We start from the raw sequence: 13,727 nt of genomic DNA, 5'->3' as shown, positions 1-13,727 counted from the left end.
AGCGCCCAAGTATATTTATGGCCGTCCAAGTACATTTCCAACCTGTTTTTATTTAAATGTATTTGCTGCACGCACAAGAGAGAGAGAGAGAGACAAAACGGGAGAGAGAGAGCGCAAAAGAGAGTGCATCAGTGCAACATAACAAAACTCCTGTTTGAAAAAGAAATCCCTCTCGACTCCAGAGGAGAGACAAGACACAGGAATATCAAGAAAGCAGTATCACATCAACTTCAGAGAGAGAGAGAGAGAGAGAGAGATGAGTATGGAGTTAGATCAGTCTCAATATTCATGATTGCATACATAAAGATTCACAAATGTATTTCAATGCACACACAAAATATTTATAGTTCTATATAAATGTAAAACAAATCCACAAATACAAAAAAGTAAGATTCACAAACATATTTCACACACAAATATTATTGTTATATATATATATGTAATAGAAATCCATAATTATATGATATACATATATATATATTTATAATTAAAGGTATTTGCAATTTTAATCAAAAACACATTTGTATCATGATTTGTTCTGTTTAGTTTAGTTTTTCACAGTTCAGATGGTTTTTATCTTTTAGGTCTCATTCTTCCCTGGTGTTTCCCTCTATGTTCTAGTGTTTCTTAATTTTTCATTCTACAGTGTCTTCAGTGTTTCATGTATTTATTTTGTAGTTGTCCTCAGTGTTTCTTGTCTTGTGTTCATTCCTTCCTCTGTGTGTTTCCCTCCAGTGTGATTGCCCTCATTGTCTTCACCTGTGTCATTAGTCTCACCTGTGTTTGATTACCACTGTGTCTATTTAGTCTCTGTGTTTCTTCCCTTCCATGTCAGTTCATTGATTCATGGTAGTTGTCAGTCTACTAGTGTCTCCTTGTTTTTTCGTTTTGGGCTTTTGGTAGTAATTTTTTGTTTGCCTTTTTTGATTATTAAATACTTTTAGTTCATTCTGCACTTGGGTCCACCTCTCCTTGTTTTCCAACCAGTCATGACAATTTGTATCTTGTTGTCAGAGCATCTAGGAGGGATGTTACAGCAACTACAACAACTACCAATCTAGTTGAAGGCTCTTTCCTCTTGGATGGAGTTTGTTCTTTTTTCACATTCAGTGAGTCCAGTTTGGAAAATTCAGTTGAAACTCAGTGTAGCAACCTGGGCGAGAACAATGCTAACCTTTTTTAGAGAACAAATAAACCTGTAAAACTGGTTTGATTCAGGATACCGCCTGCAGGGTTTGAGAATATATATAGCTGGTGTATGTTCCTATCAGTAACTGTATCTTCCTGTTCCTGTATCTTCGGCAACATTCATGGCAGTGAAACCCTCCCTCTGAAAACCCAATGACTTTTTGTGTCGTCTTGATGCTTCTTGTTAGGGCAGGTTGTCTGTTAGTGTCTGTATGTTAGTGAAGGATTCTATCATTGTACTAAAACTCACAGATGAACTTCTTTTTATTATTTGATCACCATCATATTAAGATTTCACCACTGTGTTCTCTCCATATTGATCTCTACTGAGGTAAGACATGATGTTCTTTATTCAGTAACATTAAAGTTATCCTGTGTGTTTCAACGACACAACTTCCCCTATCTAAAGATAACTTTCTGATCCTAGCTGTCTCTCTTACTCTCTCCCGTGAATAAACAGTTCTACAGCGCCCCTACAGGCCTGGAGCACTTCCGTTTAAGGCTGAACTTACAGCGTTTCTGTGTTTGCAGCGTGTTTGATGATTATGCAGTTGTTTTGCCTATTTGCAGCGCATTTGTGTCTTTGCAGCGCGTTTCAGCCTTTGCATTTGTTGTGGTAGTTTGCATTTGCTTTTGAATGTGCAGCGTTTCTGTAGATGCTGCACGTTTTTCTAAATGTATGTCGTTTCATCAGTTGCTGATCGTTTGACCCCTACCGGCCACCGTACACATGAGTCACAGAGTTGATCAGGTTAATTAAATATATAATATCTAAAATTACACATCATGATTTTTAGAATAATTGATTTTTTTTTAATCAACAAAGTAACAAGTGAAACTGAAGAAAAAACATTGAGGAATAAATGGAACAGAATTAGAATCTGAAATGTGATTGTGTTAAAGTATAAAGTAACAAAATAATACCAATTAAAGTTAACTTAAAAATAATCTTTAGTTAGGCTAAATGTATGTTTCCTTCATGCAAGCATTACTGTGTGCCTGAAGGGAAACTAACCCTACCTTCCACAAATTACTTCCCTACTTCATGAGATCAGATTTCCTGATCATGTAACATTAGCACACTTGACTGTGACAATTTGACGCTTAGTGTGAACTAGGACTGTCAGCAGAAGTGAATTGTTTTAGATTAATTGAGATCCCAAATTAATGCAATCTTGTCATTTGAATCGCCATTAATCTCATGATATTTTGTCCCTTTGGTCACACTGTGGATAAGCCTCCGTCGTGTCTCTCTGTAGGCACAGTGATGGAAAGAACAACACAGCTGCGTCTTTGAATGTCTCATTTCAATTGTAGACAGCTCAGTTTAAAAGTCAAATGTAATATCCACCGTTTGACATCAACATTTCACTATTCTTACTGTTCATTTTAGCTGTTATATTTGGTTTTTGACCTGTAACGAGTTGGCTTTTTCTGATCCACAAGGTGATCCTTACTTTATACCAAAATAAAAGCAGATGATAATCCTCTACACTGACTGAGCCAGGAATCCTCTACATCCGTCTTCGATTGGGAATAGCCACGCCTGCCAACCTTTTCCCCAACAGTCTTGCAAAAGGTCTTGGTATTTTGCGCTCTTTGTTTCAAAGGCAAGGTTGTAGACTTCTTCCCAATGTTGGCTTCTTTTGAATATGGCATCTCTTGAGTCTCTCCTGCTCCAAGGTGTTAGCTAGTGTCATGAGCACCTTGTCATGGCGCCATCTGTTTGGGTTGTGGTGGTCACTGGGAGGTCATCCATAAAACCTCTTTTTGGGGGTTGTCATATGTCCAACTCCATTCTTGGCCCTCAAACATCTTTCCCTGCAGCTGTTATAGGGAGGTTGTGCAGCCAGTAAAAATACCCTTTCCCAAGTCTTATCACAGAGTTGTCAACTGGTCTGTTCGGAACCGTAACTGGATGTCTCAAAGTAGCTGGTGATAATTTCATTGATGTGCTCGGGGATGTGGTTGTGGTCTAATGCTGCGTAGATGAAGGCATGATAAAATGATCCGTATGCGTTTGTCAAATCATACCACACCACTGTCAGGTTGTCCTTGATTGCTTTGGCCTCCGGGATCATTTTGACTGATGTGTGTTCCAGGCACCTGCATCTGCAGACACCTGGTATCCCACCTTTCTGTATAGATAGGCTAGGATAGTACTTTATTGATTCCCAGAGGGGAAATTTGGGCGTTGTGTTGATATAGTCGTTCTCAGTCATATATGAGGTCATCCATTTAGCCAATGCTAAAAATAAGATTTTGAGTTACACACTTGAGAGTGAGATTGTTCTGAATTGGCTGATGGTCAAAGAGTTCTCTTCCTTTGGCACAAAACAGCCCTCAGCTTTCTTCAAGCATGATGGAATACTGCCTTTTTTCCAGATCCTCACAACAGCTTCCATAGCCTTGTAAGGAGCATCTCGCACTTCTTACATACTTTGTAGGGTATACCGCTAGGTCCGGGGGCAGATGCTGTTCTGTTCCGGCCTTCTTCTGATGATGATTTGTTAAAGGTTGAAACACCATTTCAGATTCAAAGTGAGTAACATGATTGGGTACAAAAAGAGCATCACAGAGTAGCCCAATCTTTAAAAACATTTTTTTTTTTTTTTTTTTTTTTTTGAAGATTTATTTTTGGGCTTTCTGTGCCTTTATTGTAGGATAGTGGATAGAGTCGGAAATCAGGGAAAGAAGTCATTTAAGGACCTTTCCGATAGAAAAGGAAAGCTGTCATTAAAAGTAACTCATGAACACCAAGATTCCTTCAAGTGTTTGTGTCGGCATGTCGACTTGTCCCCACCCCCCCAACGCTGTAAACCTAGGGGAACCACTGAACAAGGTACTCGGGCCAATTTCTTCACCCCTGTTCCTCTTGAAATTTAAATATTGGAATTTGTGTTTAAGGCCCATTTCTGGTGCATGATTAACCCAACACTTATATAAACCTGGTCTAAAGTCAATAGTGCAGTGTTATATTTTTAAAGCATACCTTGTTTGATAGAAAGATGCCATACAGAATCACATTTGAAGAGTGTCCAACCAGGGCCTGGTTTATTTAAATGTCTTCCATCAAATTAGCAATGTGGCCAGAGGTAGACAATCTAGTTGAAAAAAAAACAAACATGTTATTTGGTTGTGCCACCATTATGCAATGGAACTTAGAAAAAGTGGAATGAAGCAGGCTGTGTCAATCATGCACTTAAGATCAAGAAATGTAAACGACCATTGCCCTTAGGAATAGTTTTCCCTCAAAAATCCCTCATCTTTCTTCAGTTTATTTTATCTTATGAAATTTGTTTGATGCCTCTCTGTCACCATCTCTCTTTTTTTAACCCCTTGCCAGCTAAATTATGAAGAAAACTTTGGCATCGTCCTCAAGAAAGTGACCTCTGCTCCTCGCACTGTTCCTCGCACTGCTCCTCACACTGACAACTTCTGCACCTTCGAGCCGCTGTCCTTGGCAGATGCTAAGGAGGAACGCATGTTATTAGACTCCATTGCTTGGCCTGAAACTCCTCTTCTGCAAGCTCCTTTTTTATTTGACCAGACAAGTGATCCCGCCCACAGCATTTTCACCATTCTCCCAGGGAGGGGTGGAGTAGACCGGCATGTAGGAGACCAGCTGGAAGTTATGGTACAAATATACGACTTCCAAGGTAACCCCAAGAAGTCTGGAGGAGATGTCTTACTTGCTCGGTTGCACAACAGGGCACTTGAAGCAGGTGTGGCTGGACGAGTGGTGGATCACCTTAATGGCTCCTACTCTGCTGTATTCCCTTTACTCTGGGAAGGAAGTGCACATGTTGAGGTATAGTTCAAGGCTTTCTACTAAAATGGTATTGTAAAACAAGTGATGGTAAAGGAATCACCTATTGCAATGTGATTGTCCTGTAGGTCATTTAATTCATGGAATCTAAACCATTTTCCCTGACTTACTTTTGCCAACAAACAACAACATAAAAAGTAAAAAAAAAAAGACATTGTGGAAGTTTAAAAAACTGCAGTTCTTCCAGTTACCTCTAGAGGCAGTCAATTCAATTAAAATAGCTTTATTGGCATTAATGTGTAAAATATATTACCAAAGCATATACTAACAACACATAATACTATAATAAAAGTAATGAAAAGTAATAATAAGCAATTAAATATTCTAGTAATGAAAAAAAGTGTCATTTATTATTTTATAGTGTTGCATGTGTATGAGTGTATTTGTGCCTTTGAGTGTGTGTGTGTGTGTTTAGTCACACACTCTAGTGACTTAATCCCCATTGATTCCTGTGTTAAAATGCCAATCTTTACCAGTTTTGTACAAAATGGTATTCCCCATTTCTGGACTACTTTACATTGAGGGAATGTATTCACCATAAGAGTTACATGTATTAACTCCTCAAAGATAGTTTAGCTTTTTTCTAAAAAATAAATATATATACTTGCCACCTGCATACATGTGTGGTGGTGGCTGTGCCTGCAGAGACCCTGTCCTATGCCTGTATTTTAATGTTTTTTTTTTTTGGGGGGGGGGCGGTTTCCCCAAGTCAATGTCAGGGTGTAGGAATTAGGTGTTTAGGAATGGAAAGGAATTCAGTGATTGGACGCGATTTTAAACAGGCAAACATGACGGACGTGGACATAGTGACAAAGAGAAAATACTACCATAGTAAGGCGAAACACTGACTGGCAATACGTCAGGGTGATTTATTTATGCACACACTCAGGATATTGATTTAAAGTACAAGACGCTTTCAGAACTGCATTAAAAGTACTAATAAGTTGAAATTGATACTAAGGTAGGTTATGAATTGTTTGATAGAAAACAGGCAAATCTATTGTTTGAGAAGATGGCTGCCTACAGTGGTAAGAAAAAAAAGTTATACCGGGCTCCTGATAGCCGAGCAGTTATACACATGCCCCCTTTACAGAGGAGATGGTCCTCTTTGTAGCAGCCTGGGGGGGAATGTGACCTTGGCTCATTGCCGAATGTCATCCCCCTCTACATCCTCCCAACATTTCCTATCTGTTGTCATCTGTCCTATCTACTAAAGGCGAGACAGGTGAAAAAATATGACTTTAAGTTCAACTTTCCAGCTAGTAGAGAGTTTACCATTTCCTTCAATCTTATCGTTTACATTAAATAAATTATTAACTTCAGTCAGCTGACACCAAAAATAGAAATTAATTATCTTGAAAACATTGTTTTAACAATCAAATTATACACATAAAAAATAGCATGCAAAGGGTGTATGCTATACCTTTAAAGCTCTTGTGTTTTGTTTTATCAGGTGACGCTTGTCCACTCAAGCGAGGCTGTCACAGTTCTGCACAGGCTGAATAGAGAACATCCTGAAAGGGTTCTCTTTAAAAGCCTCTTCCACTCAGGTTCAAGCTCTGAAACTACCTCCTGTAATGTTTGCCTACGTCAAACCAACCAGCCACAGTGCAACTACACTGACCTCCGTACAGGCGAGCCTTGGTTCTGCTACAAGCCAAAGAAGCTGAGCTGTGATGACAGGATTAACCACATGAGAGACGGATTCAATGTAAGACTCAAGGACAAAGAGGAGAAGCTTTTCCAAAGGTGAGGGAGCACAGCAGTAGAAAAGTTGCATCTAGTTTTGTAATGACTGTAAGTATATAGTATGTGTCACTTGCTGGAAAATGTTGTGTTTGTAACTACAGGTGGCAAAGATGAAATCTTAAGATGTTTATAGTGTAAGATAATACCTACCAAAATACTTAATCTGAACAATTAAAGTTGACACTCATCAACAAAACTATGTAGTGTATATTTTCAGTCCAAATATGGAGGCAGAGTAATTTAATAAAACTAAAGTGTTACCATTTGTTAAATCACGTTTGACATTTACATAATGTAGTGTGTTTAGAAGATTCTTAATAATGGGAGTTTTTTCCCCCCAGCAAAGTCAACCTGAAAGTCTTCATTCACTCTTCAGGACCAGCCAATGTCATGGTGCTGCCTCCAATGAAAGGTAAAGCACAACTTTTCGACTTTCACCAGAGAGATATTTTAAAGATATCCATGTGAACTTGAAAAGAAAAATGGTTTGGTAAAAATAAATAAAACCTTCCTCTTTGTATTCCAGCCAGAGCATTGGCGGAATGAACTACTACACAATAAAAAAATAAAGTGACAATAGCTATTTATCTCTTTGCCTTGTAGAAAAGATATCCCATATAAAGAAAAAATAAATAAACTAACCAGATTCTATCTACAAAACTGAGATAGAGCTGCAAGCATTTATTTCATTTACACTCAAAACAAGATTTATTTTAAGTACTATTAAAGAGGACATATCATAGCCCTTTTCAAACAGTCCCCTGTGGTCTAAATGAAACATCTGTGCTGTGCTTCGGTCAAAATATAACATGAATCAAGCACCAGAGGAGGTTTGTGACCCTGTATAAACCAGCTCTCTCGGAACGCTCCGGTTTGGTGTGTGTGTCTCTTTAAATGCATTGAGCCGCCTTGAGTTTTCCTGGTAGACATCAATCCTCTGTAGAAAGACTTAAAATGGCAGACCTTCTTTATTCTTTTTTTTTTACCAGAATCCAGCTTTTGACATCACAAGCTGAGAAAATTTGAAACGGAGCATTATTCTCTGTCTTGTAAAACTTATGCAGACTACAAACAAAGGACGGGATGGATTTATTTCATATTTTGTGGGTCAGTAGACTCTCAGGTTACCCAAATATATGTTCAAAAACACTGTACAAATGGATTTGTCATAAAATGTCCCCTTTAAAAATACTAAACTAATTAACATCTGTAAATATTTAGCTTTCAATAATCAACATTTTCTTATAAAATGAATTTGGTAACATTTACCTTAACCACAATAAACATGTGCATTCGAGACATACACTGTCCTGCTGAGCACTTTAATGCATATTTTTCTGCTGCTCAGACAAATCCAATAAATACACTTATCTGCACTGGAAAAAAGCTAAAACTGAGTCTTGGGTAAAAATTTGAATGAATACTTTTTTGTGTTATATTATGATGTTGTCTCAAGTGAAAAAAGCAAGGTAAAGGAGAGACCATGTTTTGGTCTTTTTATGGGATCTGTTGACAATACATGATAAAACAATGACTTTAATAACCAAAAGCTTGATCAATATGTTTTAGGGCAACCTGAGGTCGATCAAGGCAAAGGGAAGTCTGGACTCTCTGGGTATTACTACCAGGGTGTGTGGCGATCACTAGGTGGCACCAAAGTCCACCAATTCAACAACTCCTCTGCCATCAGCCAGTGTCTGAAAGGAAAGGTGGTCCACATGTATGGAGACTCCACCTTAAGGCAGTGGTTTGAGTACCTTGATGCTTCACTTCCAGGTAGTTGATTCACAGTAATTTCAGGTGAAAGTTTATTATTTATATAACAGCTAAACTTGTTCCTTCTGTCATACTTTCAGATGCTAAGAAGATTAACCGGAATAGTCCGAAGCAAACTGGACCTTACATGATATGGGACAATCCAAAAAACATCTTGGTAACATACCGTGTCCATGGTCCTCCTCTTAGTTTTATCTACGTCCCAACCAGTGAGCTGCGTTACATTGCAAATGAAATTGACGGGTTGGTAGGTAGCACCAACACAGTTGTAGTTTTTAGCGTCTGGGCCCACTTCAGCCCTTTCCCAATTGAGCTCTACATCAGACGACTTCAGAGCATCCGCAGGGCGGTGATTCGTCTGTTGAACAGGGCTCCAGACACGCTGGTGGTCATCAGGACTGCAAACCTCAGAGGTTTAACACCTTCTGAATCGTTAAACTACAGTGACTGGTACACACTACAGCGGGACAAGGTGCTCAGAGCTGTGTTCAAAGGATTTAATGTTCGACTAGTGGACGCTTGGGAGATGACTCTGGCCCACCACCTGCCTCACAACATTCACCCAGGCCGTCCTATTGTTAAGAATATGATTGACATTCTCTTGTCCTACATATGCACCAAATAGGGCTAATAGATGTGCATTTGTTCAGAGAGAGAGTTAATATCTCAATCAATTAATCTTTATTTGTATAGAGCTAATTCATACCAAATGTTATCTCAAGACAATTTACCAAATAGTAGGTTAAAGGCCTTGCTCTTTGTTATCTCAAAAGACCCAGTATTAGTCCATCACGAGAAGACACAAGGAAATCGCCTCCTGAAACCAGAAATACAATATTGCATTGACTCCTGCTGCCATTTCCCTCTTCATCTGCCACGGAAAAGCTGCCCAAATCTGTTGAACAGAATAGCCAGGGCAGCTGTGGCTCAGTTGGTAGAGTCGTCGCCTCTCAACCGGAAAGTTGGGGGGTTGAGCAACATGTCTGATGTGTCCTTGGGCAAGACACTTGACCCTGAATTGCTCCTTCTGCTTCAGCGGCGGTGTATGAATGGGATTAGGCGGTGTAAAAGTGTAGTGTAGTCGGAAGACTAGAAAAGTGCTATATAAGCTCATCTTACCATTGAAGATCAACCTTGCAACAATCACCAGGAAAGTGATCCCAGTGTTAAGAGGCTTTTGTTGGGGCAGAAATAGTTTAAGTGTTTGTTATGGTAACAACTGATAATTGTCCTGTTATCTGTTGTTAGCTGCTACATTTCTTTTATTGTTGCTGAACTGCTGTGTTCGCCTAACTGTGTGTTTTATTCACCGCTGTGCTAGCTTCCCATCAGAACGACCAGTGTACCCGCCGCTGAATCAAAGTCCGGCCACTGGCTTTCTGGTGTGTAAGTTATAGTTACTGAACTTATCTCAGAGAGTTCAAGAAGGCCGAGCCACACGGCTCCCTTTGTTCTTTGTCCACCATTTTATCCCCATGTGACATCACCACATGGCTTTTTCTCATTCTCACTCTAACTCTCTCTCTCTCTCAAACACACACACACACACACACACACACACACACACACACACACAACTACACTTTTACACTTCTTCCACAAGCCTTGCATGATAATGTTTGTTTGCTTAGATTAGTTTATAATAGTTCTTTTTTTGATTAAGTTCAACGATTTTGGGTTGATGTTGCTTTGTTTAAATAAATTCTGTTATAATTTTAAGAGAGCAGTTGTTTGTGATTACTGGTGTATTTACATTGTGATATAAGCTGGGTGCGAGGGCTTTGTGTACGGATTTCACGCCTTCAATTGATTAAATATAGTTATTAATTATTAATAATATTAGTAATTAAGTAACTAATTTGAGACTGATCTGAGTGATATTTTGGTTATATTTCCCTGATTACAGGGTGGTGCCCCAAACGAGATTAAACATAGTTTAATGATATTGTTATTTAATTATTAATAATTCTATATAATTATTAAAGAATATAACCAAAGTTGACTTGATACAACCCCAACACTTTCTTGAGGAAGATGAAAAATTAATCTGACAAGGGGTTGAAAAAAACGAGGATGGTTACAACGATGTATCAAACAAATGGACTAATTTAAACTAAAAGAGGATGGAAGATTTTTCAAATATACTGCCATGATCTCTACACAATAAAAAAAGTTACAGGATTGCAAGGGATTTAATATGTGGATGTCAGTGGACAAGAAAACATCGACCGCATCTTGACTTCACAAAGACAAGCCACTCTGCAATGCTCTTTTTATACCTAGAAATGTTACTCGCCTGTTTCCTGTTAACCTTATTAACTGTAAGATGTTTCATCAGCTGTTATTTAAAGCATTTTACAACTTGTATACTATTTTGTTGCCACTGTCCCAACTGTTTCAAACATGTCTTCACCATCAAATTTAAGTACAATTTATTTTTAAATGGAAAATGACTTCCCCTCCCAGTCTTTTCTGTGGTTAATTGATGCACCGTGCTCCGGCATCTGGCAAAAATAGAAGCCTTGTGTAACTGCTACGGATTGCTCCGGACTGGCCGAGCTGAGACAGTGGAAGCTGGTGGAATTTGGCCGTCAGACACACTCTGGCTCAGCATTGAAAAAAGTTGTTGTTACTCCCCAACAGGCCTTAGCTTTCATAGACGTCCCATTAGGGGACATTCAAATGGTTAAATGGACCAGAGTCACACCAAATATGTGGACGAAAGTAAAAGCATCTTTTGGTTTGCAATCTCGGAACTAACTTACATTGAATTCATAAAGCGTTTTACTCCCTTCCATACAGATGCAGGATTTAGGAAATGATCAGAATATGAACTCACTAAGCTACAGCAACTGCACAGGGATAGAAGTCTAAAATTTGAACAGTTAAATAGGAATTCACACTTCCTAACACTGATTTCTTTATATATTTACAGTTCAGGACATTTTCCACTAAGCATAAAGAATGGAATAAAGTCTTATACCCACTTGAATTGAGGAGTTTCTGTTTATAGCATCATAAACAGAAACATGAAACTAACTGATGTTGTGATGGTTTTGGTACTCTTCATGAATTGATTTTCTCCCATTAAATGCTGTTCAGGCATCCTTTAGGAAAAAACTGAACTCATCAATCAGTTTTAGCTCATCAAACATGTTTTTCCTTTTTTCAACAGGAACACTCAAAAACTCAAAGACTTTATATTATTATATTCAAAACTTAAATTTAAATGGATCTCTCCACCCCAATTGACATGTGAAAACTGGAAATGTGATTTTGAAAGGGGAAGAATTCTGATCGTTGTTTATGCACTACAAGATAAATCAATAAAAATGTTTTGCATTATAGAGTTGCGTGATGTCAACTCTAGTGGACACTTCTGTACCTTCAGAATTACTATTATTAACAAAATTTAAAAAACATATTCAACATTTCATGTCTTAAGAAGTCACAGTGCAGAATCAATTGTCACATTTTAAGAGTATTTAAAGTCCAACTAAATCACATTTGACCTTTTAACTGCTTAATCATGTAAATACCTGTGATTCTTTTTCTTTTATTGCATGCAGGGATGGCATCAAGTTTGTGTGCATGTCATGTATGCATTTTCCCTGCTGTCTCCAATGAGTATTTATTTAATTACTACTAACAATAAAGTATCATTAAGATGTTATTTTCTGTGAAAATGTCATAACTTTAAAGACTTACACGGAAAACACAAGTTTTCCCAGTTTGAATCTTTAAGGAATATATATTTTTTTTAATTTATTTGTTAGGGACAGTGCATATAAATGAACAGCTGTAACAATTACAGCTGTAAAAATGTAAAAGTTATAGCAGAAGTGCTAGTTTCCATCTGTTGTCCCTAGGCAGGTAACCTTTTTGTTTTCCCTTTCTCAGAAATGGTGACATTATTCAATTTAGTTTTAAACCAAATATACATCACAACCATTTTCTATATTTTCACTCATGAGAGTTTCACTCCAGTCACTCTCTTTGAAAGCTGCGTCCAGACTTGGAATTTGGTTTTGTGGAATGAACTGATGACAACTTCTAGTTGTGTATGAGTTGGGAAATCTTGTTTTTGAGAGTTTTCGTGAGAACAAAATTATATTATGATCTGAGATTCCTGTTAGTAGATTGTAGTTTTTTTTTAATTCTTTCAAGATGATTTGTAAATAATAATTCTATTCTGGTTGAGGAACGAGGAGTTATTCTGGTGGGTTTATCTATTATTTGTTTAAGATTAAATTGGCCAGTAATTTGCTTGAGATTTGTTCTATCCTTCTTATCATCCCAGTTAATATTCAAGTCACCCATGATAATCAACTCTTTGTCTAAGTTACAATAGTCCAGAAGAAGTTCCAGTTGATCATAAAAATCTATCTTTGCAGATGGCTTCCAGTAAATACAAATTACAATAAATGACATTTCAGATTAAAGAGAAATAGTCACACACATACATTCAAGTCCAACTTCACTAGGCCATTCAATTTGCTCACATTTTAAGGTGTTTTTAATGTATAAGAGAACCCCCCACCCCTGCCCTTACCCCTGTCTCTTCTAAAGGTGTTGTATCCAGGTATATTTATTACAGCTTCTGGAGAGGAGCGAGTGAGCCATGTTTCTGTCAGTCCTAAAAAGTCAACATTAGAATTGCCTAATATATGTTGTAGTTGTTCCCGATTTTGAGTCATACTCCTGATGTTTAAGTGTCCCCCAAATAAGCCACCGGGCTTGCACTTTGGATCCCAGACTGTCTTAGCTTGATGGAGTGTTTGAAATAATTTTGTAGCGCGATGCTGTTTCATTACTGGGTTCCTCAGTTTGATATCCTTGCACTGCTGGTGGCGTGAATCTGCTAGCTGTGGTTATAGCCTGGCTGGCTGTGGTTGCAGCCCTGCCAGTTGTGGTTGTAGCCCGGCTGGCTGTGGTTGTAGCCTGGCTGGCTGAGGTTGTAGCCCAGTTAGCTGTGGTTGTAGCCCTGCTAGCTGTGGTTGTAGCCCTGCTAGCTGTAGTTGTAGTCATGCTAACTGTGGATGTAGCCCTGCTAGCTGTGGTTGCAGCCCTGCTAGCTGTAGTTGTAGCCATGCTAGCTGTGGATGTAGCCCTGCTAGCTGTAGTTGTAGCCATGCTAACTGTGGTTGTAGCCCTGCTAGCTGTGGCTGCAGCCCTGCTAGCTGTA

The 13,727-nt window shown here is 38.4% G+C and overlaps 1 protein-coding gene across 1 annotated transcript; it reads left to right on the top strand.

Moving 5' to 3' along the window:
• Positions 1–4,501: 4,501 nt before the first annotated feature.
• On the top strand, positions 4,502–10,069 carry LOC109978010 (NXPE family member 3-like; the record flags this gene model as incomplete). Its single annotated transcript, XM_065951350.1, has 5 exons — positions 4,502–4,999; positions 6,471–6,766; positions 7,108–7,178; positions 8,336–8,542; positions 8,623–10,069. Coding segments are annotated over 5 exons (1,617 nt in total), but the record flags the coding sequence as incomplete, so codon positions are not given.
• Between the last annotated feature and the right edge of the window lie 3,658 nt (positions 10,070–13,727).

Source organism: Labrus bergylta, chromosome 23, assembly GCF_963930695.1.
Source record: "Labrus bergylta chromosome 23, fLabBer1.1, whole genome shotgun sequence".
Taxonomy (NCBI): Eukaryota; Metazoa; Chordata; class Actinopteri; order Labriformes; family Labridae; genus Labrus; species Labrus bergylta.
The sequence above is the reverse complement of the archived record's forward strand: the minus strand, read 5'-3'. Positions and strand labels throughout refer to the sequence as shown.